We start from the raw sequence: 25,789 nt of genomic DNA, 5'->3' as shown, positions 1-25,789 counted from the left end.
TTTTTTAGGCATGGAGATGCATTTTCTGGGGTGACAAAAATGACTTGCTTCTCAAAAGTTGGGGAATGTTAAGTGGCAGTGATTTATGTCATTTATGCAGGCATAGGAAATGAACAGAAATGGGCAAATGAGAAATCAAAGCTAAGGTAATTGAGACAAACATGACAAAAACTTGAGCCTTTCTGTATCCAAGGTCTATATACACATTTATGAAATTTTCTTTTAAAAAAATCTGTTTAAATTCCTTCCCACATGAGCACATATTGTAAGAAGGAAATATTGACATTAGACAGCAGTTCCAGATTTGTTAGATACCATGGACATAAAGCAGATTACTCATTAACCTTAATTCTGACTTAATGCCCACCATGACAAATCTAGCCTAAAGTGGACTGCATGTGTTTTTATTTTGTTTTGGATTCAATTATACAGCATATATTTATGGAATTCTTGTCAAAATTTGTAACTTTTTAATGTTTGCATTATAGTAAAAGTCTCATCAGCTCTACATTAGAAACATCTAAACCTGTTGTTTAATTGGACAGTTTCCTTCTAAAGTACTTTCCAAACCTGCTCTGAGAGCATTCTTACGTATATTTCTTGGGTTAGTTTTTGAATCATAACGTAAAATAATCTAACCGCCTGCAGAGGTGGTAATATTGGAAGAGCCTGTTAGTGGTATGCTGTACTTTGATTTTGCACTTGCTTGAAAAAAGGCTTTCACATCTGTGTGATGACATTTGTTCTTATTCTCAATTTGACTTTTGCCCTCTTTGAATCTTTCAAGCTAGACATTCAATTCTGTCTAATAAATAAATTTAAATAGCAGGATATTTGTTGAAATGGAACAGGTTTTAAGTCAGGTTATTGATCTTCACAGAACTATTTGGTGCTTTGTACCTAGAAGATCCTTGCAAGTGGCTCCATTTTAAGAAAATTTCAGATAACCCACGCAAAACGATATTGAAAAACGATCTCAAAATTTCATTAATAATGAACTGCAAAATTTTATAATACAAGAATTTGATATTTGAAGCCTCAGTTTGATTCTAAATGGGGAAAAATACACCTTTTACCTTTTATTCCAAAGACTGACTTTGCTGAATTTAAGCAGTAATGTAATATGTAAATTTAAAGGGATAATCGATAATGGTGACTGTAAAGGAAATGAAAAGGAAGCGTGATGTGGAAAGAGTAGAATCAAATGTACATGGTCATTTTATTGTGTTTGCTTTGTCTTTCTATATTCCCTGGGGAGTTTTAAAATATTTCCTTGTCTTTGGTATCTGTTAGTACATCTGAATTTATTTTTCATTGCAACTATCTTACTGACACTTTGTAAATCACCTATAGAGTTAAGTTGATAGTTATCGAATATTGAGGCATTAGTAATGACGTCAATGTGTTTTTGAAACTGAAGAATTTGGTTAGCACATATACTGGTGACATTTTGTCAATGTTTGTGGTTTATCACATGACATTGTGTTGCAAATCATATAATTTTTACATCTATGAGCACTGTTTTTAAATTTCTTTCTAAATTGTCTGCCAGACAAATGTGCTGAAAAGTGGAAACACTGGTCATAATTAAAACATTTGTATGCAGTTCTGGTTCCTGTATTACAGGAAGGGTATGATCATGCTGGAGAGGGTGCACAGCAGATTTATGAGAATGTTGCTAGGAAAGGAGAGTTTTAATTGACGTTTGGATAGGTCACGCTTGAAAATGAAGAACTTATTTCCCTTTAATGATAAAGTCTGTAACTAGGGGTCATAAATTTAATTAACAGAAGTTTAGCGAGGAGTTGAGGAGAAACCTTTTTCACCAGACTGTTTGGGTTATGGAATTAACACTGGAACTTTTTCAACTCATTTGAAAAATAATTGAAAATGTATTTGTGTCATAACGTAAAGGGCAAGTGCTGGGAAGTGGAGTATTAGTTGTCTTTTCTTTTTCTCCCCAAGTACAGTAAGCTGAAAGGCTGTCTTTTGAGAATTAAATTTTCCATGTTTACAGAACAACTTACCAGTAGCAAGTAATGTTTTTTTGATTTACAATGTAATTTTAAGAGGGTAATGATTAACAATATTAAAATATCCACAGACTGAGTTGAAATCTGTGCATGATCTGTGTTTGTGTTATTACCAGTGTACCAGTGATGACAACCTTCAATTCTGCAGTTGCAGCATTCATAGAGAGATCTGTATGTTTGTCTTTTTAATTTTCAATTGTCCCTTTTTTTGGCTATGTTTCGTGTCTTAGTTGCCAGCACACCCCAGCACAGTTGACTTGTTTGGTTAATTTGCATATAGTCTTTCTGTGTAGCCCAGTTTCTACTGTTAATGGGAGTAGAAATGAAATCTTGATCAGGTAAACTGCCTTTGAAATCCCATTACTTTTGATGCTCTTCTGAGTTGTAAATTATGAAATTCCATAAATTCTCTATCAAATATGTAACTGTTTAAGAAATAGTATGGCATTTCATGCAGTTATTTTTGCTGAAATTACATTAGCATAATTCATGTAGATTTTTGTCCTTCCATTCTATTTTAATCCTGTAGATATTTAAATTGAAAATATATTCCCTAGACTGTGATTTACACATAGTGCTATACTTTTAAGTAAAGCTAATGTTTTCCTTTTCTTTGTATTACAGGGTTCATCATATTAAACACTGGGGAAAATGCATTCTTTGTCTGTGGAGTTTTTGAAATAATTGCATATTGGCACATTTTTATCTGCTACTGGATATAAACATCTTCTGTTCTGCTTCCAGTTTTGAAAGCAGCATGGCAGGTTTTAAACGTGGATATGATGGAAAAATTGCTGGGCTATATGATTTGGATAAAACGTTGGGCAGGGGCCACTTTGCTGTTGTGAAACTTGCTCGCCACGTTTTCACTGGAGAAAAAGTAGCAGTGAAAGTCATTGATAAAACAAAATTGGACACTGTAGCTACAGGGCACTTGTTCCAGGAGGTACGATGCATGAAACTTGTGCAACATCCCAACATTGTCCGTCTGTATGAAGTGATTGACACTCAAACCAAACTTTATCTCATTCTGGAATTGGGAGATGGAGGTGATATGTATGATTACATCATGAAACATGAAGATGGTCTTAGTGAAGAATTAGCAAAGAAATACTTTGCACAGATAGTGCATGCAATATCCTATTGCCATAAGCTACATGTTGTTCACAGAGACCTTAAGCCAGAAAATGTGGTTTTCTTTGAACAACAAGGAATTGTAAAACTTACAGATTTTGGGTTTAGCAACAAGTTTCAACCTGGAAAGAAGTTAACAACAAGTTGTGGGTCTCTTGCGTATTCTGCCCCAGAGATTCTTCTCGGCGATGAGTATGATGCACCTGCAGTAGGTATGTTCATGATAAATAAGGACATTTCGGTTTTATAAATTGTATTTTTTTTTGTTCCAATAACAATATGTAATGTTCCTAGTTTCTTTTGCTTTTGAACAGATATTGCATTGAAATATTTTAAAATTTGGCCCAGTTGTAACTGCACATATAAAAATGGAGGACAGACAAAAGATTCAATTGGTCTATTCAACATGTCATACCACAATGCAATTCAAAACTGCCTACTCTTGCACCCACTGACCTATCTGAAAGGGAGAAAATACATGCCCTCATAGGAAAAATAATCTCTGACTTCCCAAAAAAATTAATCGAGCTTGGTTAATCATGATAATTGACATGACCTGCTTTTGCTGTCTATCTACAATGACTTGTAAATCCTTTCCCATGGAGGAAACCACCTAGCTAACCCTTGAAGACTTGTAAAAATCCACACTTGTCTAACCATGTGCCTCTGTAATTTGTGGTGATATCCTTAGCCCTCCTATTTCCATCTAACTAAAATGTTTTTTCTTTAATTATTTTAAAATTCTAACTCTAAATTGCATCCCTAGCATTTTTCTAAATAGGAAATCCTAGTTCCCTGAACCTAATCTGGTAACCAGGCCTTGAAGCAAATATTAATAGATTGTCTTCTGGATCTTTTAGTGCACCTAGTGATATGAATAGACCAAAACAGGGTTACAGTATTCTAGATCTAACTGCATGAAGGTATTGGATAAGAACTTGTAACTCCTAGTTTTATGTCTGTTTGTCCAAATGTGCTGGTTACTTCGTCAATGCCGAACAATGCCAATTATGTATTTATAACGTTTCAAATAATTTTTCAGTTTAGTCTTGAGTAGTCAACGCATATGACATATACATACCACATTAGCCACCCAGTCCAATGCACCCAGTGGTGTTTGCATGTGCTGGAAGTTGTCTATCATACGCTAGATCCACTCTCCCAATGTGTTTGGGTCCACTTTCGAACAACTCGTTTGTCTATTGCGTATGTCTTTTGTAATCAATATTTCTTGCCCCAGCCACTCCATGCCTCCATCTAGATTACTACTAAAAATGAAGCGAAACTGGCCTGACGAGAATTCCTGTCGGACTTCACTAGTTCCTAGTTTCCCCCCAAAGCTACTATCATTACATACTACCTCTATTTGAATGCAATCAGTTTATTATCAAGTTCAAAACCTCAAGAAGAACTTTTACTTAGGAACCTGTTGGGTAATAACACTTTATCAAAACACTTATTGAAAATGAAAATAAACTGTACTAATTGGGCACTCATGCTTTGAAAGAAAAGTGGCCTGATGGTTGAAATGCTTTTTTTTTTGAAGCTAGGTTGGGATTCTATAAAGCTGTATATATGATAGCATATGTTTATTAATGCCTGCTACAGCCTGACTATAATGAAGTTAAACTTATGAATCTGTGGTCTCCTGGTTTTGAATTACTTCTAAGAGTTCTCTCTCTCTCTCTCTCTCTCTCTCTCGCGCTCTCTCTCTCTCTCTCTCTCTCTCTCTCGCGCGCGCGCGCGCGCTCTCTCTCTCTCTCTCTCTCTCGCGCGCTCGCTCTCTCTCTCGCGCTCTCTCTCTGGCTCACTTTGGTGCTCTCTTCTGTATAAATGCACAAATATTTTGAAGTTGTCAAGCACGTTGAGCATATTTAGGTACACAAATGATTTGAGAGCCAGTGTGCAAGTAGAATAAGTAAAGGCTCATGGAATATCGGCTGGTGGCTCAAGGGCTTCGGAATGGAGAAGAGTAAGTTGTTACTCAAATTGTAAAACCATGTCTGGCCTTGTCTGGAGAACTGAACAGTTTTGGGCACTGCACCTTGAGAGGAGCACAGTAGGATTAATCAGAATATACTAGACTGCAGAGGTGTATCCCTCTGAATTTAGAAAGTCAAGTAATCATTTGATTGAGGTTTTTAAACTGATTAAAGGACACAGATTTGCTCTGCTATCTACAGACTCCAAAGCTAGAGGAAATAATCTTTAATATTAGAACCAAGCCATTCCAGAGTTAAACAATTTTTCACACAAAGGGTAGTGAGCTGGAGCTGTCCCCCCTCAATTGGTTTAAATGCTGGCTCACTTGAAATTTTAAAGACCAGTGTATATTAGATAACATTATTAAGGGACATGCTGCTTCTAATTGCATTGAATGCGATGAGGCCCAATACTGCTGAGTGTGGTTTAGTGTTGTAAGAGTAAAGATTTTGCTGTTATGAAGAGTATCAGACACTGGTGCAAAATTTATGTATCAATCGACAGCTGCAGGGTTGTTTCTGTAAATGGAGTGCCAAAGGCTACGCACTTAAAATGCAGCTGTAAGTGACTTGGAGTGTGTTTGACCAGAATGTGAAACCAGCGCACATCTCATTTTGGTGAAAGATATTAGGATTTTCTTATTGGTGATCCAAGTACATGCTCAGGAAGAACAAAGATGGTGCATTTGCAGGTTTACGATTATCCTGTGTAGCTGATAACGGAAACAGACGTCGGAAGCTCCTCTGTGCTATAGTATGATGCAACCTGGTTACCACTCTAACCAAAGTAATTTTGTGATCTGCTGAGTGTAGTGGCCATTTTTATAGAACCACATTTTTGTGCATAATTCATTCTCCTCTCTTTGTTGGGTTAGCCCAATACAGTGGATTATAAATATCACTATTGGTACTGCTCTACTGGCTCCATCCCCACCTCATTAACTTGTCTGTCTCCTCTCCTCTGTCCATCTTGGATCCGCCTCCCCCTCTCCCCTTCCCCCTTTTCCGAAGCAGAGTCTAAGCCCGAAACGTCAGCTTTTGTGCTCTTAAGATGCTGCTTGGCCTGCTGTGTTTATCCAGCTCCACACTTTATCATAGGTTGTCCTAATCAGGAATATAGTACCTATGTGTTCACAGCTCTAGCAATATAGCATTGAGTATGATGAGGATGAGATAAAAAAGATGTTTTGTGAAGAAAGAGGTATATTGCTAAATTTGTTTTCAATAGCGAGAAGATTAAGGTCCATCACTGAAATCTTTGAAATGCAGATACTTTGACATTTGTAGAGAAAAGCAGGCTGTTTGATGGAGACTGCATACAAATTACAAATCTGAGTTTTAAAATTAATGATCCTCCAATTCATGTAGGATCTGCTAACGGAGAACCTTATAGATTTAGTCAATGTGTAAAGCAGACTTCTAGTGGAAGCAATAATTGCTTTGTCAATTTCTTCAAAAAAAAACAGATATCTAACTTGAAATTATATGATTAAATGATTTCTGGGTGTTTTCAGAAGGAAATGTATCTCAGTCATTGGATATTAATGGGTTCAGTTTGGGGGGAGAACTGTCTGTCACCCAGTGTTTTTTAACCTTTGGTCACTTTGCTCCTGTATAATTAGTTTGTTTTTAGGACCGATAGACTGCTTAAAATTTATCCAGAAAATATCTTTATTCAGATTTCTGTATATGGGTCTGCTTAACAAATAAACCAACTTTCCTCTATCCAAGTCACTAGCAAACACTTTGGGCATTCAAGGTTAGGTCCATTCACCTATGTTATTAATTAGCTGTTATATCAATGTTGACTTTTTGCAATCTGATAGTAAAATAATTTTAGGCAATCTGTGTTATCCACACCTATTCCCTTTTTCCTTTTCCCCTAGTTACCGGATGCATAATTGAAGCATAGAAATAGATGCTTGGAAATTCATTCCTTCCAGTGGTTGTGAAACTTCTTGAATCTTCCCTCTTTTTAGCCATGACCCACTCAAAAGTTGGTAAGAGTGTGGGCTTATTTGTCACGTAGAATATTTGATTATGCTCAGTGAATATTCAATTAAAGTAGGCTCTTGCTTTGCCTTCATATGCATTTTTATCCTTCCTATAGTGTGCCTTCTAGAACTGTATACAGTATTCCACGTAAGGACTAACAAGTGTATTTAAGTTCATTGTAATGTCCCTGCTTTTCTGGTTTGTGACCCTATTTATATAGCCCAGAATAATGTATTCTTTATGAACATCTCTACCTACCAGTGCTGCCACCTTTAAACAGCTAACTAGACTTTCTACTTCTATCGGCTAGCAGTAGCACCTGGGTACATCAAATTTTCTTGGTCCTGCACACAATGTATAGGAGCAGAATTAGGCCATTTGGACCAGTTGAGTCTGCCCTGCCATTTGATCATGGCTGATTATTGTTTCTCAACCCCGTTTCCCCACCTTCTCCCTCTAACCTTCAAGCTCTTTACGAATCAAGAATCTATCTATCTCTGTTAAATACACTCGGTGACTTTGCACTGTCAGCCTTCTGTGGTATTGAATTCCATAGATACACTACCTGGGTGGCTGAGGAGGTTTTTCCTCTTCAGTTCTAAAGGGTTGTCCCTTCACTCTGAGGCTATGCTCTCACATTCCAGAGACTCGGTAGTGGAAACATCCTCTCCTTGTCATATGAAGTCATTCTTGTGGTCCTCTTTCAAGGCCAGCACATCCAACCTTAGATATGGGGCTCAAAACTTGTATTCCAGCTCTCTTGAAACAAACAGTAACATTGCATTTGGCTTCCTAATTGCCAGCTGAACCTGCATGTTAACCTTAGAGGGAGCCCTGAATCAGTTCCAAGACCCTTAGTGTGTCATATTTCCAAAGCGCCTCCCATTTAGAAAATAGTCTAAGCCCCTTCTTCCTACAAAAGTTCAGAATTTCCCACGTTGTATTCCATCTGTCTCTTCTTTACTCACTCTCCTAGCCTTTCCAAGTCCTTCTGTAGCTTTCCTGTTTGCTCAATGTTGCAGATGAAGTAAAGCTAGGTAAACTTTAACTATAGTGCCCTCAGTTCCTTTGGCCAGATCATAAATGTTCGTGTTATACATTAATGCTCACAACACTGACCCGTGTGGAACTCCATGAGTTACTGGCTGCCATCTTGAAAAAGGCCCTGTTATCTGCACTGTTCTTTCAGCCAGCTAGCCAATCCTAGTGCCAGTGCTTTTCCCCTAACACCATGGGCTCTTTATTTAGAATCGTACACTTTTTAGTTACACTATTTCTCCTTGTTCCTTGGACCACAGGGCATCACCTTGTACTTCTCCACACTGAACTTATTCAACCACCTATCTGTCCACTCCTCCAGCATGTCAACTTTGAAGTTTTTTTTTAAATTTGGTAGAATTGTGCGTTTGGCTACTAGAAAGAAGTGCACTCGTTTGTTACTTGGTTCTATTTCTTCAGTGAATAGTTGCACCCAACAAATTGAAAGGTTGCATGTCTAGTTACAGAAATGGATTATATCACGTTATTGTATGTGAGAACTTGCTGTGCTCAAACTGTCTGCTATGTTTTAGAACTGCAGTTTAAAAGTACTTTTTGATTGTGAAACACTTTGGAACATCATTGTCATGGAAGGTGCATTTTTTTTTTATTTTTGCAAGTCCTTCTGCTAAATTAGCAGGATTCAGCCAGTGCGACAATTAGGTAAAAAAGTTGAAGGTTTTTTTCTGATCGCAGTAGGGTTATACTTGGTAGTGCATGTGCAGGCTTCTGTTTCTAACCCAGTTTGCATCCCCTATTCTCCAGTGTCCAAACAGCCTACCGTCGGTCATTAAAAATGCATTTGATGGAACATGACATCAGTGTTGAGCACAGACAAAGTGAGGAGGATACAGGGATGTTGATAAACAACCTTCACAATTCATAGGATATCTGTGTCCACTGTCTGAGTGAATTTGCTTATATGTGCAAATACCACCACCTGAAGGTCAAAGTTCTGTAATGTGTAACTTTTATTTCCTGTTGCAAAGTATCATCTTGAGGTATTAGTAGAGGTGTGGTTGGAATATACTGTAGGTATGTTTCTTATGGGTGTGTTAACTACAGTAAGTGTGAGTAAATTCTTGGCTGTATGACTATTCAAACTTGTTAAAATGTCATGGATGTTTCTGTGTACTTGAGAAAGAAAATTGAATACCACCGACATAACTGGTTATCCCATATTCTGAAGTTCTTATCAAGATCTTTACTTGTGACAAAATTAATTGATTCTGTTTTGCTATACAGTACTCACTTTCTTTTAAATGTAAGATGCATCAGTATCAGCTTAAATAGTTGTCAACTTTAAGCAGTTTCAAATCAATTGAAACTGTTAGAGTGAAATTCTCTTTGTCCCTTGCCCTCTCTCCTGCTTCTTCCACCCCATACTTCTGCAATTGGTCTGAGAGAGGGGAAAGGGGGTGGATGGTGCCAAGTCAGTTTTTTTTAAACCAGTGTACAGTTTTACTGCAGCGTGGATCAAGTCTCAAGGATTGGCCTGTTTGGCCACACCCACCATAAATGTGTGCTGGAGGAAGGGTGTGTGTGTTCCTGTCATTTTAAGTATTTTGGTTAATTTATCACACTACCCTCTAAAAGAAGTATTTGTATTTGGGAAGATATAGAAAAGAATCGTTTTGGGTTTCAAGGGAAATGGGTAAAGGAAAGTTTTGAAAGAGCACTAGGGCGGGATGTCTAAATTAAAGAATATCAGCAGTTTGATATCATTGTCTCAAGGAGTATGTTGTCAGAATGTATGTGTTATTGAACATAACGATCTGAGGACAAACTCAAATCCCACCATGTCAACCGCAACATTAAGTTCTGCTCATTAAACCTATGAGTCTGTGACTCTGTACTCACAGCACTGTGGCTGACTCTTAACTGATCTATGAACATGCCCAGCAAACCACTCGGGCAATAAATTCTGATTTTTGTCAGCAACATGCATATCCAGTGAATGAAACAAAAACAAAATTGCTGGAAAAGTTCGGCAGGTCTGGCAGCATCTGTGGGGCGAGGTCAAGAGATCCATCTTCAGAACTAGTGAATGATTTTTTTTCAGTGAGAAAAACCTTGTCTCTACCGTTTTTTTGGATTTGGTGTAATTATCTCTATTGTATGGAGTGTAAAATTTCAGTATTGTTCAGCAGTTAGTGTCATTTTTCAAAGCAAATTGCAAGATTGTTCCCACAGTGTTTTGATCTTCTGAATAACCTAAGAATAGTCTGGGAAGAAAGACATGTCTGTTAGCATGTGGATTTCTGAATTTGTAGCTTGTGGGAATAGTGAAACCCCTATGCAAATCACCAATCAGTTGTTTTGAGTATATGTTGCAAGGGTTTCATCAGTATAAGATGTACATAAACCCATTTGATTTTGCTTGATACAAACATGTAGCTATTATCGCTGAATCTTTTTATGCTGTCTTATTTTTCTCTTGTCAAAGATAACCCAACAAATGGCACCCCCCCCCCCCCCCCCCCCATAATGATTTTGAAATGTTTAATTCCTCTCGGATTTGGAAAAGATCATGAACACTTGAATAATTGAAAATGATGCCAGTTCCAATGTCTCTGTAAGGAGGGTGTTGTAGCAGTCAAGTGAAAGCATCTGTGTGAGAAAGGAAATGAGGATTGAATGGTACTGTGATGGTTATCTAGTCATCCTCCACTGTAAGGGTGCTTTTTGATTGTGTGTTATAAAGGCTGCTTCTTGGCTTTATCTGGGGAAGCTCCAATCTCAGCTGTACATTCCTTCCACACAAGTAAATTGGATCATTTTAAATACATAACCTAGGCTTGTATCTTTAGTGCCATGAAGTAAAAGATTGCGATGTCATTTCTTTCCATTTTAGCTTGTTCAGCCTTTCATCTGTCTTCCCCTACTTGCTTGGCTTTTGAATGTCTCAATCAAGTGGAAAGGCAATGTTTAAGTTATTAAATGTTGTTCTATTAAGATTGAAGATTCAGGCTACTAAACTCATTAACCGGTGCATTGTGATAATGGTTAACGAACCTTCTCCAATTTTTTAAAAGAACTCCTCTGTCTTTACTTTGTTTAATCCTGTGAAAGTGTTGGGGTCTGAAAATGGGTATGTGCCAGAAGTATTAAGCTGTTTCCCCTCTTTTGCAGTTGCTAAGTGGCTTGTGTAATTCCTGCATTTTCAGCTTTTAATCCTGAATATTTTGAAGATAAGGTGAACTCCTGCAATTGTGCTCTCATCTAAATTAGAATTCAAACCTAATAAACTGTCTTTGAGTTTCAGCTATGTTCCATTCCTTACTGTCTCTTTTTTCATTCTACTGAAGGAAATGAAATGAAGACTTGCATTTTTATAATGCTTCAGGATTTCTCTGAAAGCTTTGCAGTCACTGAGATACATTTTCAAAGTGTAGTTATTGTGATTATATAGGAAAATGTGGCAGCCAATTTGAACACAGATCCCACAAACAGCAGTATCAGTTCAAGGTTAAGATATCGGCAAGGGCGCTGAAGAGAACCCGTTTACTTTTAAGATAACGGTCTAAAGCTGGATGAACACAGCGGGACAAGCAGCATCAGAGGAGCAGGAAAGTTTTTGACGTTTCAGGTCAGGACGCTTAGCCTCCTGCGTTCATCCAGCTTCATACAGTGTTACCTCATTCTCCAGTATCGGCAGTTCCTACTATCTGTGTGACCATTTGCTTTCAGATGCAAACCATTCATGGAATGTATTTACTTGAAGACTGTTTCAAAAACTAGACTGTGGTACATTTTATAGTCTGCCAAACTTGCATAGTGTTTTGGCAGGAATGAGAATTACAACTATTCTCTGGATCAAGGATGACTTTCCTTCACTTCAGTTCTAAAGAAGGATGACTGGACCTAAAAAGTCAATGCCACAGATGTTGCCAGACCTGCTGAATTTTCCCACCAGTTTCTGATTTTTATTTATGATTGTCAGCATCTGCAGTTATTTGGGTTTTTTGCTCCCACTATATTTGGTGTTGAAATAGCTGATAAATTCAACATTGAATTAGGTCTGAGATGAGGAGAAAATTTTTTACTCCAGCGGTAACAAACTTTTGGAATTTCCTAACCCTAACTCTAAATGTGGATATTCAGCTGATGATTGACGGCAGAGGTCAATAGAGGACTACTTCCCAAGCCCCATTTTGAGGTTTGAAAATTTCTGCAACCTCTTAGTGAGAACTGCAAGAGCAGCAGCCCATTAAAGGGAGCATGACAGATGTGGCTGGCTCAGAGAACCGTGGTGGCCGTTACGCGCTCAGACTTGGCATTGGTAAAATTTCAATCCAGCCTCTGCATTTGGGAAGCCCAGCGATGGAGCACTTCCCTGTAAGGGAACTGAGGGGAATGGAGATAGCTGAAGGAGAGGATTTTGAGGTGGAAGATCGGCATGAACTTACTAAGTGAGAGAAAGCTTAAATTGCAAAATGCACTGCACTTTTTTGCTTTGCATTGAAGTCATTAGTAAATAAATATGAGGGGTGGAGTGGTGTTAGGCGGAGATGTGAAATGCAAAGTTGATTCGATCTCCATTTCCTGCTGGGTGCATCAGGTTACCATTGCTGCAATGTTTTGTTAAATAAGAAGCCTTAATTTGTGTAGGGCTTTATGTTCTTGCACAACAGTATTGTTGTGTGCAATATTTTGTAGCAGTCATCATCGTTTGTTCCCTTGATTGATGTGTCAGAAAATTTGTAGAAGTGTGTTGACCAGGAAACTCGGGCATTTTCATGTCCACTAGAGCTGCCAAATGCAGCCATCGTTTCTCATTAGAGACATCACGTTTAACAGAACAAAATTCCAATGGTACTGTATTGTTGTGTCAGTTGAAATGGCACGCTGAGGTCTATAATGAGGATTTAGCCCACGACCCTGTGACTGGGATGTTGTAATACCACCAACACTGAGTCAACACCTTCTGAAATGTGAAATTAATAACCAATAACGCCTTTTTAGTTACTAGAAATTGTTGTATTGTTTGAAAGCAAAGTCTTTACCAGCCAGGATGATTTGCTAGAGATAAACGAAACTGCAGATGCTGGAATCCAAGGTGGACAAACAGAAGGCTGGAAGAACACAGCAAACCCGGTCAGCATCTGGAGGAAAGGAGAAGTCAACAAATTGGGTATTACCCTTCTTCAGGACTGGATTTGTGGGTAGGGGAGCTGCAGATAGAGGTGAGGGGAGGGGGGGTGTGCAATAGTGAAATGGTGGTAATAGGTGGACCCTGTAGTATGTACAACCTGGTTGGTCAATGGGAGAATGAATCCAGTAGGTAGCTGGAAGGAAGGGTATGGTAGGCTGGAATGGAAAAGGGAGGTAGGGCTGGAAAGGGAGCCTGGGGGATGGGTGGGGAGGTTATTTGAAATTAGAGAACTCAATGTTAAGACCTCCAGGCTGCAGGGTGCCAAGACAAAAGATAAGGTGTTGTTCCTCAAATTTGCGATCTGATTCACTGTGACACTGGGAGGAGTCTGTCTTTAGTACATACATCGGTGCTGTTACATCAATGACTGCGTCGGTGCTGCGTTCTGCACCCAGGCTGAACTGGAACAGTTCATCGACTCAACTAACAACTTTCACCCCACCCTTAATTCACTTGGTCTACCTCGGATGCTTCCCTCCCCTTTCTTAACCCCTCTGTTTCCATTTCCTGTGACGGTTTATGTACCGACATTTAGTATAAACCCACACACATGGCTATGTGGACTACATCTCCTCCCAGCTTGTATCCTGCAAAAACTCCATCCCATTTTCCCAATTCCTCCTGCATCTGCTTTGACGAGGAGATGTTCCACTCCCAAACATGCTGGTTGTCCTCCTGTTTCAAACAGATGTTCTTTTCCCACCTCTGTCATCCAGAGAGGACTCCACTGCACAGCCTCCGTTCGCCGGTCCACAGATCTACACAACCCCCCCCCCCAAACGTAATAAAGATGGGATCTCCCTTTGTCCTTGTTTGCCACATCACCAGCCTCCACATCCGACGTACTATCCTCAAACACTTCCAACTCTGACCATTCTTTTTACACTCCCTTAGTTCCACTAAGCAGTCCAAAACCCCCGATACCTTTCCTTGTAACCATAAAAGATGCATCACCTGCCTGCACACCACTTCCCTCACTCCCATCCAGGACCCTAAACAGTCCTTCCTGGTGAGAGTGAGTTTCACCTGCATCTCCTGTAATCTAGTCTACTGCATAATGTGCTCCCATGTAATCTTCCCTACATTGGTGAGACCAAACACAGACCACATGACAGCTTCATTGAACATCTGTACATGACCTGAAACGGCAAGCCTAACCTTGCAGTCACCACCCATGTCAGCACCCCCTCTGACATGTCCATCCTCAGCCTTGTCCAGTGTCAGTGAATCAGATCGCAAATTCCACCTGGGCACCCTACAACCTGCAGGACTTAACATTGAGTTCTCTAATTTCAAATAACCTCCCAACCTTCCTTTCCAGCCCTGCCTCCTCCCTTTCATTCCACTTATCATATCTTCCCAGCTATCAATTGGATTCATCCCTCCCATTGACCAACCAGAACACATGCACACCACCTCTCTTCCCCCACCCCGCCCTTTATCTGCAGCTCCCTTACCCTTCTGCAGGCCTGGATGTGGAGTGATACCTGAAACATCGACTTCTCCTTTCCTCCAGGTGCTGCCTGGTTTGCTTATTTCTTCTAGCCTCCAGGATTACATTACTGTCTATTTCTGCTGATAGTTTAATTTGGGAGACTTTTTGCTCAACTTGGTTTACAAGGATGATCAGTTTAAGTATGCAACAGATCCTCGTGCTCTTACTACATCTTAAATGTTGTGGAAAATGATTAGTCCTTGTCCCCGCCTCCCTAACCTGTTCTTCCCCTCACCCATCCCCTCCTCCCACCTCAAGCCGCACCTCCGTTTCCCACCTACCAACCTTATCCTGCCTCCTTGACCTGTCAGTCTTCCCCGGACTGACCTATCCCCTCCCCACCTATACTCCCCTCTCCACCTATCTTCTCCTGTATCCATCTTTGGTCTGCCTCCCCCTCTCTCCCTATTTATTTCAGAACCCTCACCCCATCCCCCTCTCTGATGAAGGGTCTAGGCCTGAAACGTAAAAGCTTTTGTGCTCCTGAGATGCTGCTTGGCCTGCTGTGTTCATCCAGCTTCACACTTTGTTATCTTGGATTCTCCAGCACCTGCAGTTGCCATTATCTCTGATTTTCAGTTGCATGATTAGTTTCAAATAGATGTTGTATTTAGATTTTCTGTGTATAGCTTGAAATCTGTTCTGATTAAATCTTAATTTCTGTTTGTCCGTTGATTTTTTTCTTTCGTGTGTTTTTCAAAAGCAACACTTGCATCTCTCACTTCAAGGCATCGTGTAGAATTGGTGGTTCTATGGGTAAAATTGAATGATTACCTGAAATAAGCGAATGTCTATGAATTTACCATTTGAATAGATTTATTACATGTGAATGAGCAATTGAAGTCTCCTGTTTTTCGAAGGTGCCATTCATAAATTAAGTGCCATTACTGTGGCCATTTAGATTTCTTCAACCAATTTTGTGGGGCTTTTGGTTATTTTATGTTAATTGATACAGTACGGCAGTTCACTGTTTGAGTGACGAACTCTGTAAGGATTCATTGGACCTTTCTTGGTGATTGCTGACTGGTCTTATCCAGCCTTTTTTTTTTAAAAGACAGGCTAAATATTATCCTGTAGATTGGTAGCTTTTGATAGTCATGTTCTTGGAAAGTGGGAGAATGTTGATCTGCATATTCCTTTATACAGTTGATGTATTTTATCTCCTTACTTTCTTTCAACTGGATGTTACAAGGGAATGGTGAATAATCATCATTTGAATACCACTAATCACATTATTGAAATGTAAAGCTAATCATTTTGAGGGAGTTAGCAAACGTGAACTTTGAAAATGAGGCCCAGGTAGACAAAGTGATGCGCAAAGACACTGTGGTCCCAAATTGTATAGTATTCATTTGAATGGTGGAAAGTTTTGGTTGTATTAAGTTGTTACAAGTTTTTCCAAGCTTTGATGCTAATATCAGGCAAGTATGAACTTTTATGATGTATCCCTGTTTACATATCTATCACTACAGGAGGGCTGGCTGTCTTTCTGTGGACTTGCTGGGCCAAATGGCCTGTTTCCACACTGTAGGTAATCTAACTTGATATCGGACTTTTTTCCCCCCCTCCTTTTGGCAAAGTGCAAAGGTTGAGTTTTTAAAAAAAATATATAAAACACTGTTTTGACCTGTCCTTAATATTAAGCCTACATCTGTACTAACTTGATTAAGATTTGGGTTTCAATTCAGAATTATGATCACCATCGCAGAAACTTTAATGTTTTCAAATTGTAACGGTATTATGTTGAAATGTGTTTCAAAGCAAAATTACATGCATTAAATTGCAACCTTAACATTTAATGAAAGGACCAAAACATCTCTCAGAACTTTTGTCTTGTTTAAGTTTAGTTTTGTAGCTTTACATCAAGCAGATGCTTTTTTTTTTTTGCATAGGTTTTTGGTGTAATAAATGTTCAGTAGAGTAATAGAGTTTATTTAGTGGAAATGAGCTTCCAACAAGCATTTATTAAAGGGTCACAAGTCAGTAAAGTTAATGCCATGGAACACAAGGGACTTGGGCAGCTAAGATACAGGATGGCTGTGAGACAGAAAACAGTGAATAGTAGTCAACATTTGTTTGTTTTTGGAATGGAGAATGGATACTTTCGAGTTCTCCAGGAGTCACCTTAAGACTCCTAACTAGACTTGGTTGTACAGAATGCAATTTCAAAATTTGCTGATAACACACAACCTGGGTATATTGGGAACTGTGAAGAGTATGGTGATAGACATGCTGATGGAATAGGTGGCCATGTGGCAGATGAAATTAATGCAGACAAGAACAAGGAAAGAATATCCACTAAAGGGACACAATTCTAAACACTTACACGTATTGAGGGTGGCAGGTTCCAGTTGAGAAAGTACTTGAAAACACTGGCATTTGGGGCGGCACGGTGGCTCAGTGGTTAGCACTGCAGCCTCACAGCACCAGGGACCCAGGTTCAGTTTCAGCCCCGGGCGACTCTGTGGAGTTTGCACATTCTCCCTGTGTCTGCATGGGTTTCCTCCGGGTTCTCCGGTTTCCTCCCACAGTCCAAAGATGTGCAGACCAGGTGGATTGGCCATGCTAAATTGCCCGTAGTGTTCAGGAGTATGTGGGTTATAGGGGAATGGGGATGGGTTTGGGTGGGATGCTTCTAGGGGCGGTGTGGACTTGCTGGGCCAAAGGGCCTGTTTCCACACTGTAGGTAATCTAACTTGATATCGGACTTTTTCCCCCCCCCCTCCTTTTGGCAAAGTGCAAAGGTTATGAGTTTTTAAAAAAATATATATAAAACACTGTTTTGACCTCACATGGGTGCCATAATTTTTGACAGATATGAAACAGTTGTATGTAATGTTTGAGAATGATTGATTGATTGCAGAGATTAAGGTTTTCAGTTAAGATTGAAGAGAGATTTGGTAGAGATTTTCAAAAAAGTGAATAGTCACATAGCCAATCTATTACCGTTGGCAGAAAAGTCAGGGATCAGAGGACAGTGCATGCAGAAGAGCCTTTTTACAGTGTGTGTAGTGGAGACAGATTCAGTTGTGGCTTTAGAAAAGAAATTAGGCCTCTGAAAAGAGAGTTTCCAGGCCTATTGAAGAGCATGAGGAGGACGATTAATCAGTCGGTCTTGCAGAGAGCAATGAACATGATGGCTTTTTTTATATGCTGTAACAATTTTATGGTTCTGTTTTAATGGCTTCTACATCCATCCCCGTCTCTCTTTTTTTTCCAGATATCTGGAGCCTGGGAGTTATACTTTTCATGTTGGTCTGTGGCCAACCTCCATTTCAAGAGGCAAATGACAGTGAGACACTTACCATGATTATGGACTGCAAATATACAGTACCATCCCATATATCCAAAGAATGCAAGGAGTAAGTGGAAACAGCATATTTTATCAGTGCATTGTTTTCATATTGGTTGTTCTGCACAGTTTTAAGTGATGTAGAATATTGTGCATTTACAACAGCTGCATTTTTTTATATACATAGTGTATGAGTTTCCAAGATAGGCATTTCTACAGAGTAAAACAGTTGTGCCAACTAGATGCAATTCATGATATCTCTTGATTCCTGCTGCTGAAGAGAACCTTGGATTTATCGGCAAGTCTAGACAAATTCGTCCATTTTTATGCCACATCTGTAAGCTTCTAATAGCTGAAGTGGGCAGACATTCCATGTTTAAACTGAAGATTAATTTTGATCTTTGGAATGACATTATAGGATTTTAGTCATACATTTTAGTTGTGGTTGGTCAGTCATCTCAGCTACAGGATATCTCCTTAGGAATTTCTCAGGGTAGTGTCCTATACCCAACCATTTTCTGCACTTCATTAATGATTTTTCCTTTGTGATAAGGTCAAAAATGGAGATGTTCGCTGACTGTGCTATGTTCAGCACCATTTGCAACGACTCATACTGAAGCAGTTCATGTTTAAATGCAACAAGATGTGGACAGTATCTACGCTTGGAAAAGGCACCACAGAAATGCCAGGCAATGACTATTTCTAATAATGACAATCTAACTACCACTCTTTGACATTCAGTGGTGTTACCATCACTGAATTCCCCCACTTTCAACATCCTTGGGGTTACCATTGATCAGAAACTCAACTGGACTGCCCGCATAAACACTGGCTACAAGCACAGGCCAGAGCCTGGGAATGCTGTGGCAAGTAACTCGCCACCTGATGTCCCCAAAGCCTGTCCACCATCTACAAGGCACGAGTCACCAGTGTGATGGAATACTCCCCACCCGCCTGGAGGGGTGCAGCTTTAACAACACTGTAGAAGCATGATATCACCCATGGCAAAGCAGCCCGCTTGACTGGTACAACATCCACAGACATTTTCCCCCCTCCACCATCACCACCACCAAAGCTCAGTAGCAGCAGTATGTGCTATCTACAAGGTGCACTGCAGAAGTTCAAAAGTCCTTGGACAGCACCTTTTCAAACCTATGACACTTCCATCTAAAACAACAAAGGCAACAGATGCATGAGAACATCCTCACCTGCAAGTTCCCTTCTAAGTTGCTCATTATTCTGACTTGGAAACCTATTGCTCAGTTTCGCTGGGTCAAAGTCCTGGAATTGCCTTCCTCACTGCATTGTGTATAAATCTACAGCACGTGGACTGTAGCAATTCAAGAAGGCAGCTCACCACCACCCACCTTAAGAGCAGCTGGGGCAGACAATAAATATTAGCCAGCCACCAGTGCCCATGTTCCACGAGTGAATTTTACAAAAAACATTGTGTGCACACTGCTTTGACTTATTCCCCTTTTTTTGCTTGATTGCAGGCACCAGTGAGAAATGTAAAATGATTCAGCTCCAGTAAATGATCATTTATTATTAGTAGTGAGCACAATATTTGAACTGTCTGCCATCCACACTAGGAGAGGTGCAAATGGAAATGAAAAACATTAAATAAAACAATAAGGCTTGAAAGAAAGGGGTCACATGGTTTAGTTTGGTAAAGGAGTGAATGGGGATTTTTACTTCAAGACATTTGTCATTTTGTTATCCCTATTTAAATCAATTGCTAAATTGAAGTCTGTTCTCCACACTACTTTTTAAAAAAGAAATGTAAAGTTCCAACACTGCATTGTTTAGTAGAACTTGAGGTGTGTCTTCCATTAAAGTATTTTAAAACATACGTAAATACTTCTAATTCCAAAAATGATAAGCTATTTTTCCTGTTTCCGAATGTTTAATCCTAGTCTGCATCTTGAGTTTTTTGTTTGTGGGGGCCAGGTTCAAAACATATACGTTTTATTTGGTCCAAAAACAGTTTTAATATTATCTATTCATGATACGCCTGTTAAGCTGTCTACTTGTTTCACTTTCCTTTTAAGATAAAATGTACTGACTAGATATGGTCTATCTTCTAGACCATGTTTCCACAGAGGGTTTTACTAGATAATCCTCAGATTTAGCTCCATTTTCAAGCTCTACTACAGTTCTGCCTAATGTCTAGGTATTAAGCCGTAGTTCTGTTATACAAGCCCTAAAGATGATATTCATGAATGTTTACTTTTATATGGCTTTTCAATAGTCTTATTAATCGGATGCTGCAGAGGGATCCTAAGCGAAGAGCTTCATTGGAAGAGATAGAGGACCACCGCTGGCTTCGAGGTATTGATCCCTCGCCTGCAACCAAGTGCAACATCCCTCTCGTCTCTTACAAGAATCTCTCTGAGGAGGAGCACAATGGCATTATCCAACGCATGGTGCTTGGTGAAATAGCAGACCGAGAAACTATTGTTGAGTAAGTTTAGAGAGAGCCTGATGGGCAAAGCAGAAGACTATATATCAATACTGGCATTATTTTCTGGAGGGTATCATGGCCGTGTTGTTTACCCTACATGTGTTTAATTTCTGGCATTGATACATTTAACACTTTTTGAGCTTTTCTTCCTGAAAACCATCTGTTTAATAAGATATGAATTAAATGGTTAGATGCAGTTGCAGCAAAAATATGCAGTATGGTAAAACAGAATATTCTTTGAAATGCATGTGAAATTGAGGGAGAAAATGTGCCTCTGGATTTTAGCTGTTAGATGTTACTTGCATTCACAACCAGAAAGAAGTGAACAGATAGTGCTACAGAAGAGCACTGAGTCATAAAAATACAAACTTCGTTAACGTTCTAAAATTAAGATTGATTGTGATGTTGTCTCCATCAATAGGGAAGATTTGTTTGCTGCATAGTTCTAAAAATGTGGCTTGCCTAATTTATCTAATATATCTGCTGAGGTGAAGAGGGCAGGTTTATTTGTTGAAGTATCAGTTTGTTCTCCCAATTACCAAACATTTAAGACCATGTTTTATTTCCGACGCAGTGGTTGCAAGAAAATAAATAGGCAAACAAATGTCATGACATTTGTATATGAATGATTCTAGAAAGTTGACAACAGTTGTTGTTGTATTGCATGATACTCTTGTATCATTAGTCTGCTATAGTGAAGCTGTCCCTTGAAGGCAGAAGTCATATTTATGAAAATTACAGCAATGAATTACTTAGTCAGCAATCTTTGGAATGTGCTTATTAGATTCAGGATGTAGCCTAGAAGCAGACTTTTTTAGAATTACTCAGTATTTGTAACAAAACATAATGTCTAGAAAATAAGTAAATCTGAATAGATGTGTGCTGTATAAAACCCATTACCTTTTAATTCCCCATTTCCTTCATTATATTTAAAGATGACACATTTTGTTACAGATGTAGAGCAATCGTTAGAAAAGAGATAGGACTGTCTGCCTTAAAGCTAAGCCCTTCTGACTTGCAGGCTGGAGAGAAATCTTCCAGCTTTTTCAACCAGACTGATTTTAAATTCTGATTTACCCTTGAATTTAAATCTTTTTAATTAACATTTGGCCTATGTGGCTTTACAGGCACCTCCAATATGGAATAACTCATTTTGCAGGTCATAGCTTAACATTCCTTATTGTCTGACTGTGTGATACTTGGTGGGAGATTCAGTTGTGTAAGGAACACCGATTCTTGATGAAGTTTACAAAAGCATACCGTAAATGTTCCAGAGAAAAGCTGTTTAAAAATTTGGGTGGTGGTGGAAGGTTTCAACAACAATATTATGTTATTGCAAAATGGAGTACAGTTTCAGTCCCAGTTTATTGGGTATGGATGTGACTGTCAATTCAAGATTTATGCAACTTAATTTGAGCATAATTGCACTTTGTATGATCCGATTACTGCTGCTGTTTTCTATGCAAATATGATAAAAATTAATATGTGGCTGTGTGTATATCATGTAGCCTGTTTTAAATCTGTCCCAAAGAATTCTTATAACAAATCGATTTTTATAAAATATAGATTTCGAAATGGCTGCTAATGGAAGATTTTACTGTTGACTTTTGTTTTAAGGGCCTTGGAAAGTAACAAGTACAATCACATCACTGCCACTTACTTTTTGCTGGCAGAGAGGATCTTAAAGGAAAAACAAGAAAAAGAAGTCAGGAACCGATCTCCCAGTCCAAGCCATATCAAAGCTCAGTTCAGGTAAGGACAAACGGAGGCTATAGAGTGATAGTTTACAGATTTTCTAGAAATACAGACCACAGATTTCAACAGAAATATCTTAATTTTTGGATTATAGATATGCAGTGCTCATGATGTTGGACGTAACATTATTTCTGAACTGCATGAGGCAATGTTACACTTAGTTTGTAAGCAAGAAACTATCCACCATAAACACCTATTATCACAATCTCACTTTTGCACACATTCTCATACTTGCTCTCTCGCATTCTGTCACATTCTTGCCCGTGTCTCATCCACACGTGGATTAGATTAGCTGGAGTGTTGCAATAGTGCTCTAAATTCTGGAGTATTGGTTAGTTCAGATTGCAGGTTTGTGATGCAGAATGATTTGTGGATTCAGTTGCTGAGGTTGCCATGAAGGACCCTCTTCCACAACCACTCCCCTTGCCTGAGGCATTGTGATCCTGAGATTAAGCCAACAGCGGTCATCTCTCTTTAATAAGAGAGCAGGCCTACGTTCGAATAGGAATATGGTGACTTCACCTTTACCTTTTGATCCTAAATTCTGCATCAGATTATATCTGGTGTGTTTCATTGAGGTATTTAATAGAAATGTTTGTGATGAGCAAAGTATTCTCCAGATTATTCTTTTGAGTTTTGCTATTTATACAATGTTAAATTTTGGTTAAATATATTCACTGCTCTGTAGTATATGCCATATGAATACCTTTTAGAGGGTGTTGCCAGTCCTGATCAAACTGCCCACTCTGACAGTTCCCAAGGTATATACCTGCTTGGTAGTCTGTCCTCAGAGTTATTGAAAATCCTGGGCCTGATTAGATGGACAACGGGTGCTCTTTATTCCTGATGCATTAGATTTTAGGGGACCCAGAGGTTGCACTGAAGTGTCCAGAGCAACTGTTTTCTGTTTCCAAGCTTAATTCAGTGTAAACAGTTTATATGTAAGAATTAAGGATTATGGGGTCACTGGATTCACAGGGGAGGAATGTTTGAGACGTTGTTCTTCGCCTGAGGAATTCTTTTCTCCTTGAGTGCTTATTTCCCTGCTTTTAGAGTCTTAAGTGAACTGCTTTGTTAATTCACTTCCCTGCAAACATGAGTATCGAAGACCAAAAGGTTTCCAGTAATAACTAGGGTATAACTCTAAATCCCTTGCTTTAATTAAATCTATTTAAAGCTAGTGAGAATTAGATAAATCTTGAATATGTAGTGCTTGGGGGATAAATTATAAAATTTTTGGCATGGTTCATTATGTGGACTGAGAAGTTCGTGTGCCTTTTTTGATCAAGGATACCTATCTTGCCTCCAAAATGGCCACAAATTCCATTTGAACATTTATGTATACAATGTACATTATCATTAGTGCTGTACTGAGTGCAATAATCTTTCCTATGAGACTTAAACTGCAGCCCTGCCTCCTCTGTTCTCAGGAAAGTAAAGTATGGCAGCAAGTCCTTCCAGCATTCTGGCCAGTATGTGTATCAAGCAATGCTAAAAAACAAAACATTTTATTTTCCAGGCTGGCAAGATATGTGGGCACCAGCTGCTTATTGTACTGATTTAAGGCTGGAAGAAATAGCTTAATATTTCATGATAACAGTGTAGAGCTGGATGAACGCAGCAGGCCAAGCAGAATCTTCGCAGCAGGAAATCTGACATTTTGGGCCTCGACCCATCATCAGAAATGGGGAAGAGGAAGAGAGTTCCAAAATAAATAGGGAGAGAGGGGGAGGCAGATCGAAGATGGATAGAGGAGAAGATAGGTCTCAAATCAGAGTTTGGACATCAGATATTTAGGTTGACTTCAGGTATGTGTTTCAGTGGATAGTACTCCGCCACAGCAGAAAGTACGTAACCCTGCATGCTGCAAGGGTGGGTGATATCCCGAGAATTACATTAGCAGGCCTCTGAAACTGAGGCTGGTCATTGTGATAATCCTAATAAGGAGCTGGAGTGTGTGTGTGTGTGTGTGTGTAGCGTTGTTAACAAAGCGCAAATCCTATGAATGGTTACAAAAACATAAACATTGTAAGGGTATACAGATTATTTTCTCATCCTGCTGTCCCTGCCATTTGTTAGCTGTTAGTTTGGCAGCCTGAAACTAGAATTTCCACAATCATTTGCAAAGAACCCATTTCAAGTGTTCCTGACACCATATTGCCGGAGTATTTCTTTGTTGATAGTTTTGAAACTGTTCCCTCACCTTTGCAGCCTACATCTCTGCCCTTTCAGCTTCATTATTTCATCAGGGCTTTGTAGCCTCTTCCTCCATTCAGCTTAACAAACTTGATTTCTGCTGCCCCACAACGTCTTGCAGCCTCCCCTGTACCAGTCATCTACACAGACTCCTTTTCCACGATCACCATTCCCTTCTTGTAATCCCCTCCTCCTTCTTCCCTGTCCTTCTCTGTTGCCATTTCCGTTTTGCAGTCTCCACCTCAGCTAGCCCCCTGAATCACATTTTGCAGTCTCCTTCATTCCGTTTCCCCCCCCCCCCCCCCCAACTGTCTTTTGGGGTCAGTTCCTCCTACATCTCTGTCCATCTCTTTACAGGGTCTGTCGCTCTGTCCCTCCCTGTTTGGTTCAGTTTTCTTCACACCCCCCCCCCCCTCTCCACCTCCCCCAAACTCTTGTCCAGGTCAGTCCATCCCTTGCTCGCTTCCCCCCAGGGGTCTGTTTCCACGCTGTTTTGCTTTCGCGCTCTCTCTTGTGCGCGCCCTTGCGACCCCTCACCCTCGCGACCCCCCTCGCACATGCGCCCTCGCGACCCCCGACCCCCCCCCCCCCCCCCCCGCACGCGCTCTCCTCTTCTCCCCCACCCCCACCAAATGTGTGGAGAAAATCAGCCTCCGATTAAAGGAAGCTGATCCTTGCAGGTTCATTTACTGAGATCTTGCTTAGAAAAATAAATTCTATAATTATTGGAAAATATTCGATGCTAATTATTTTTCTATTGATCTCTATCTCTGTGTAAAAAGAACTGTCAAATTGCTTATTATTTCCTTCAAACCAGTACATTTAGGATCCTGCACACTACATTGGCCAACACTTCATATTGTGACTACATTTGAACCTCTGCCTAGCTTTTCGCTTAGCTGTCACATAATCGTTTGACCGAATGCAGTGTAATTTTTTTTGCTGAACCTGGGAATAATTCTCTAAGGTTTCTTGAAATTATTGAGAGTCTCTTAAATTACGATCATGGCCTCAGTTTCTCGGTAAGAAACACCATAGTCCAAACTATATCTGTGCTGAAAGGTGATCTTATCTGTCCAGACACATGTTCACGTTTTCTTTGGTGGGTTTGCTAATCATCATGTGTGAAAACACCAATTTAAAATCTGCTTTGTTAGTTTATGAAATTACCTGTATACTGACCACCTATTTGAAGCAACAAGTAGATGACACTAGGTCTGTCAGCAGTTCTTCTATGATATTTGTTTGAA

The 25,789-nt window shown here is 39.5% G+C and overlaps 2 protein-coding genes across 4 annotated transcripts in view; one reads left to right on the top strand and one right to left on the bottom strand.

Annotated features, from left to right (window-relative positions):
• The window catches only part of snrka (SNF related kinase a), a 40,656-nt gene that overhangs the window by 10,825 nt on the left and 4,042 nt on the right, over positions 1 to 25,789 (top strand). For 2 of the 3 annotated variants that reach the window (XM_048528588.2, XM_048528589.2), the window contains 4 exons: positions 2,658 to 3,379; positions 18,053 to 18,194; positions 20,376 to 20,588; positions 22,206 to 22,340. In XM_048528588.2, the coding sequence (XP_048384545.1) occupies positions 2,791 to 3,379; positions 18,053 to 18,194; positions 20,376 to 20,588; positions 22,206 to 22,340 (1,079 nt within the window). In that variant the 5' untranslated portion in view covers positions 2,658 to 2,790. The remainder of the gene's footprint in view (positions 1 to 2,657; positions 3,380 to 18,052; positions 18,195 to 20,375; positions 20,589 to 22,205; positions 22,341 to 25,789) is intronic. The other variant, XM_048528590.2, reaches the window with a different exon arrangement.
• ano10a (anoctamin 10a) overlaps positions 13,270 to 25,789 on the bottom strand; it is a 96,919-nt gene continuing 84,399 nt past the window's right edge. The window contains exon 14 of the mRNA XM_059645933.1: positions 13,270 to 13,287. The gene's annotated coding sequence lies outside the window, so the exon portion shown is untranslated. The remainder of the gene's footprint in view (positions 13,288 to 25,789) is intronic.

Source organism: Stegostoma tigrinum, chromosome 5 (assembly GCF_030684315.1).
Source record: "Stegostoma tigrinum isolate sSteTig4 chromosome 5, sSteTig4.hap1, whole genome shotgun sequence".
In the NCBI taxonomy this organism is placed as follows: Eukaryota; Metazoa; Chordata; class Chondrichthyes; order Orectolobiformes; family Stegostomatidae; genus Stegostoma; species Stegostoma tigrinum.
Note: the sequence above shows the minus strand (reverse complement) of the source record. Positions and strands in the feature narration are given on the sequence as shown.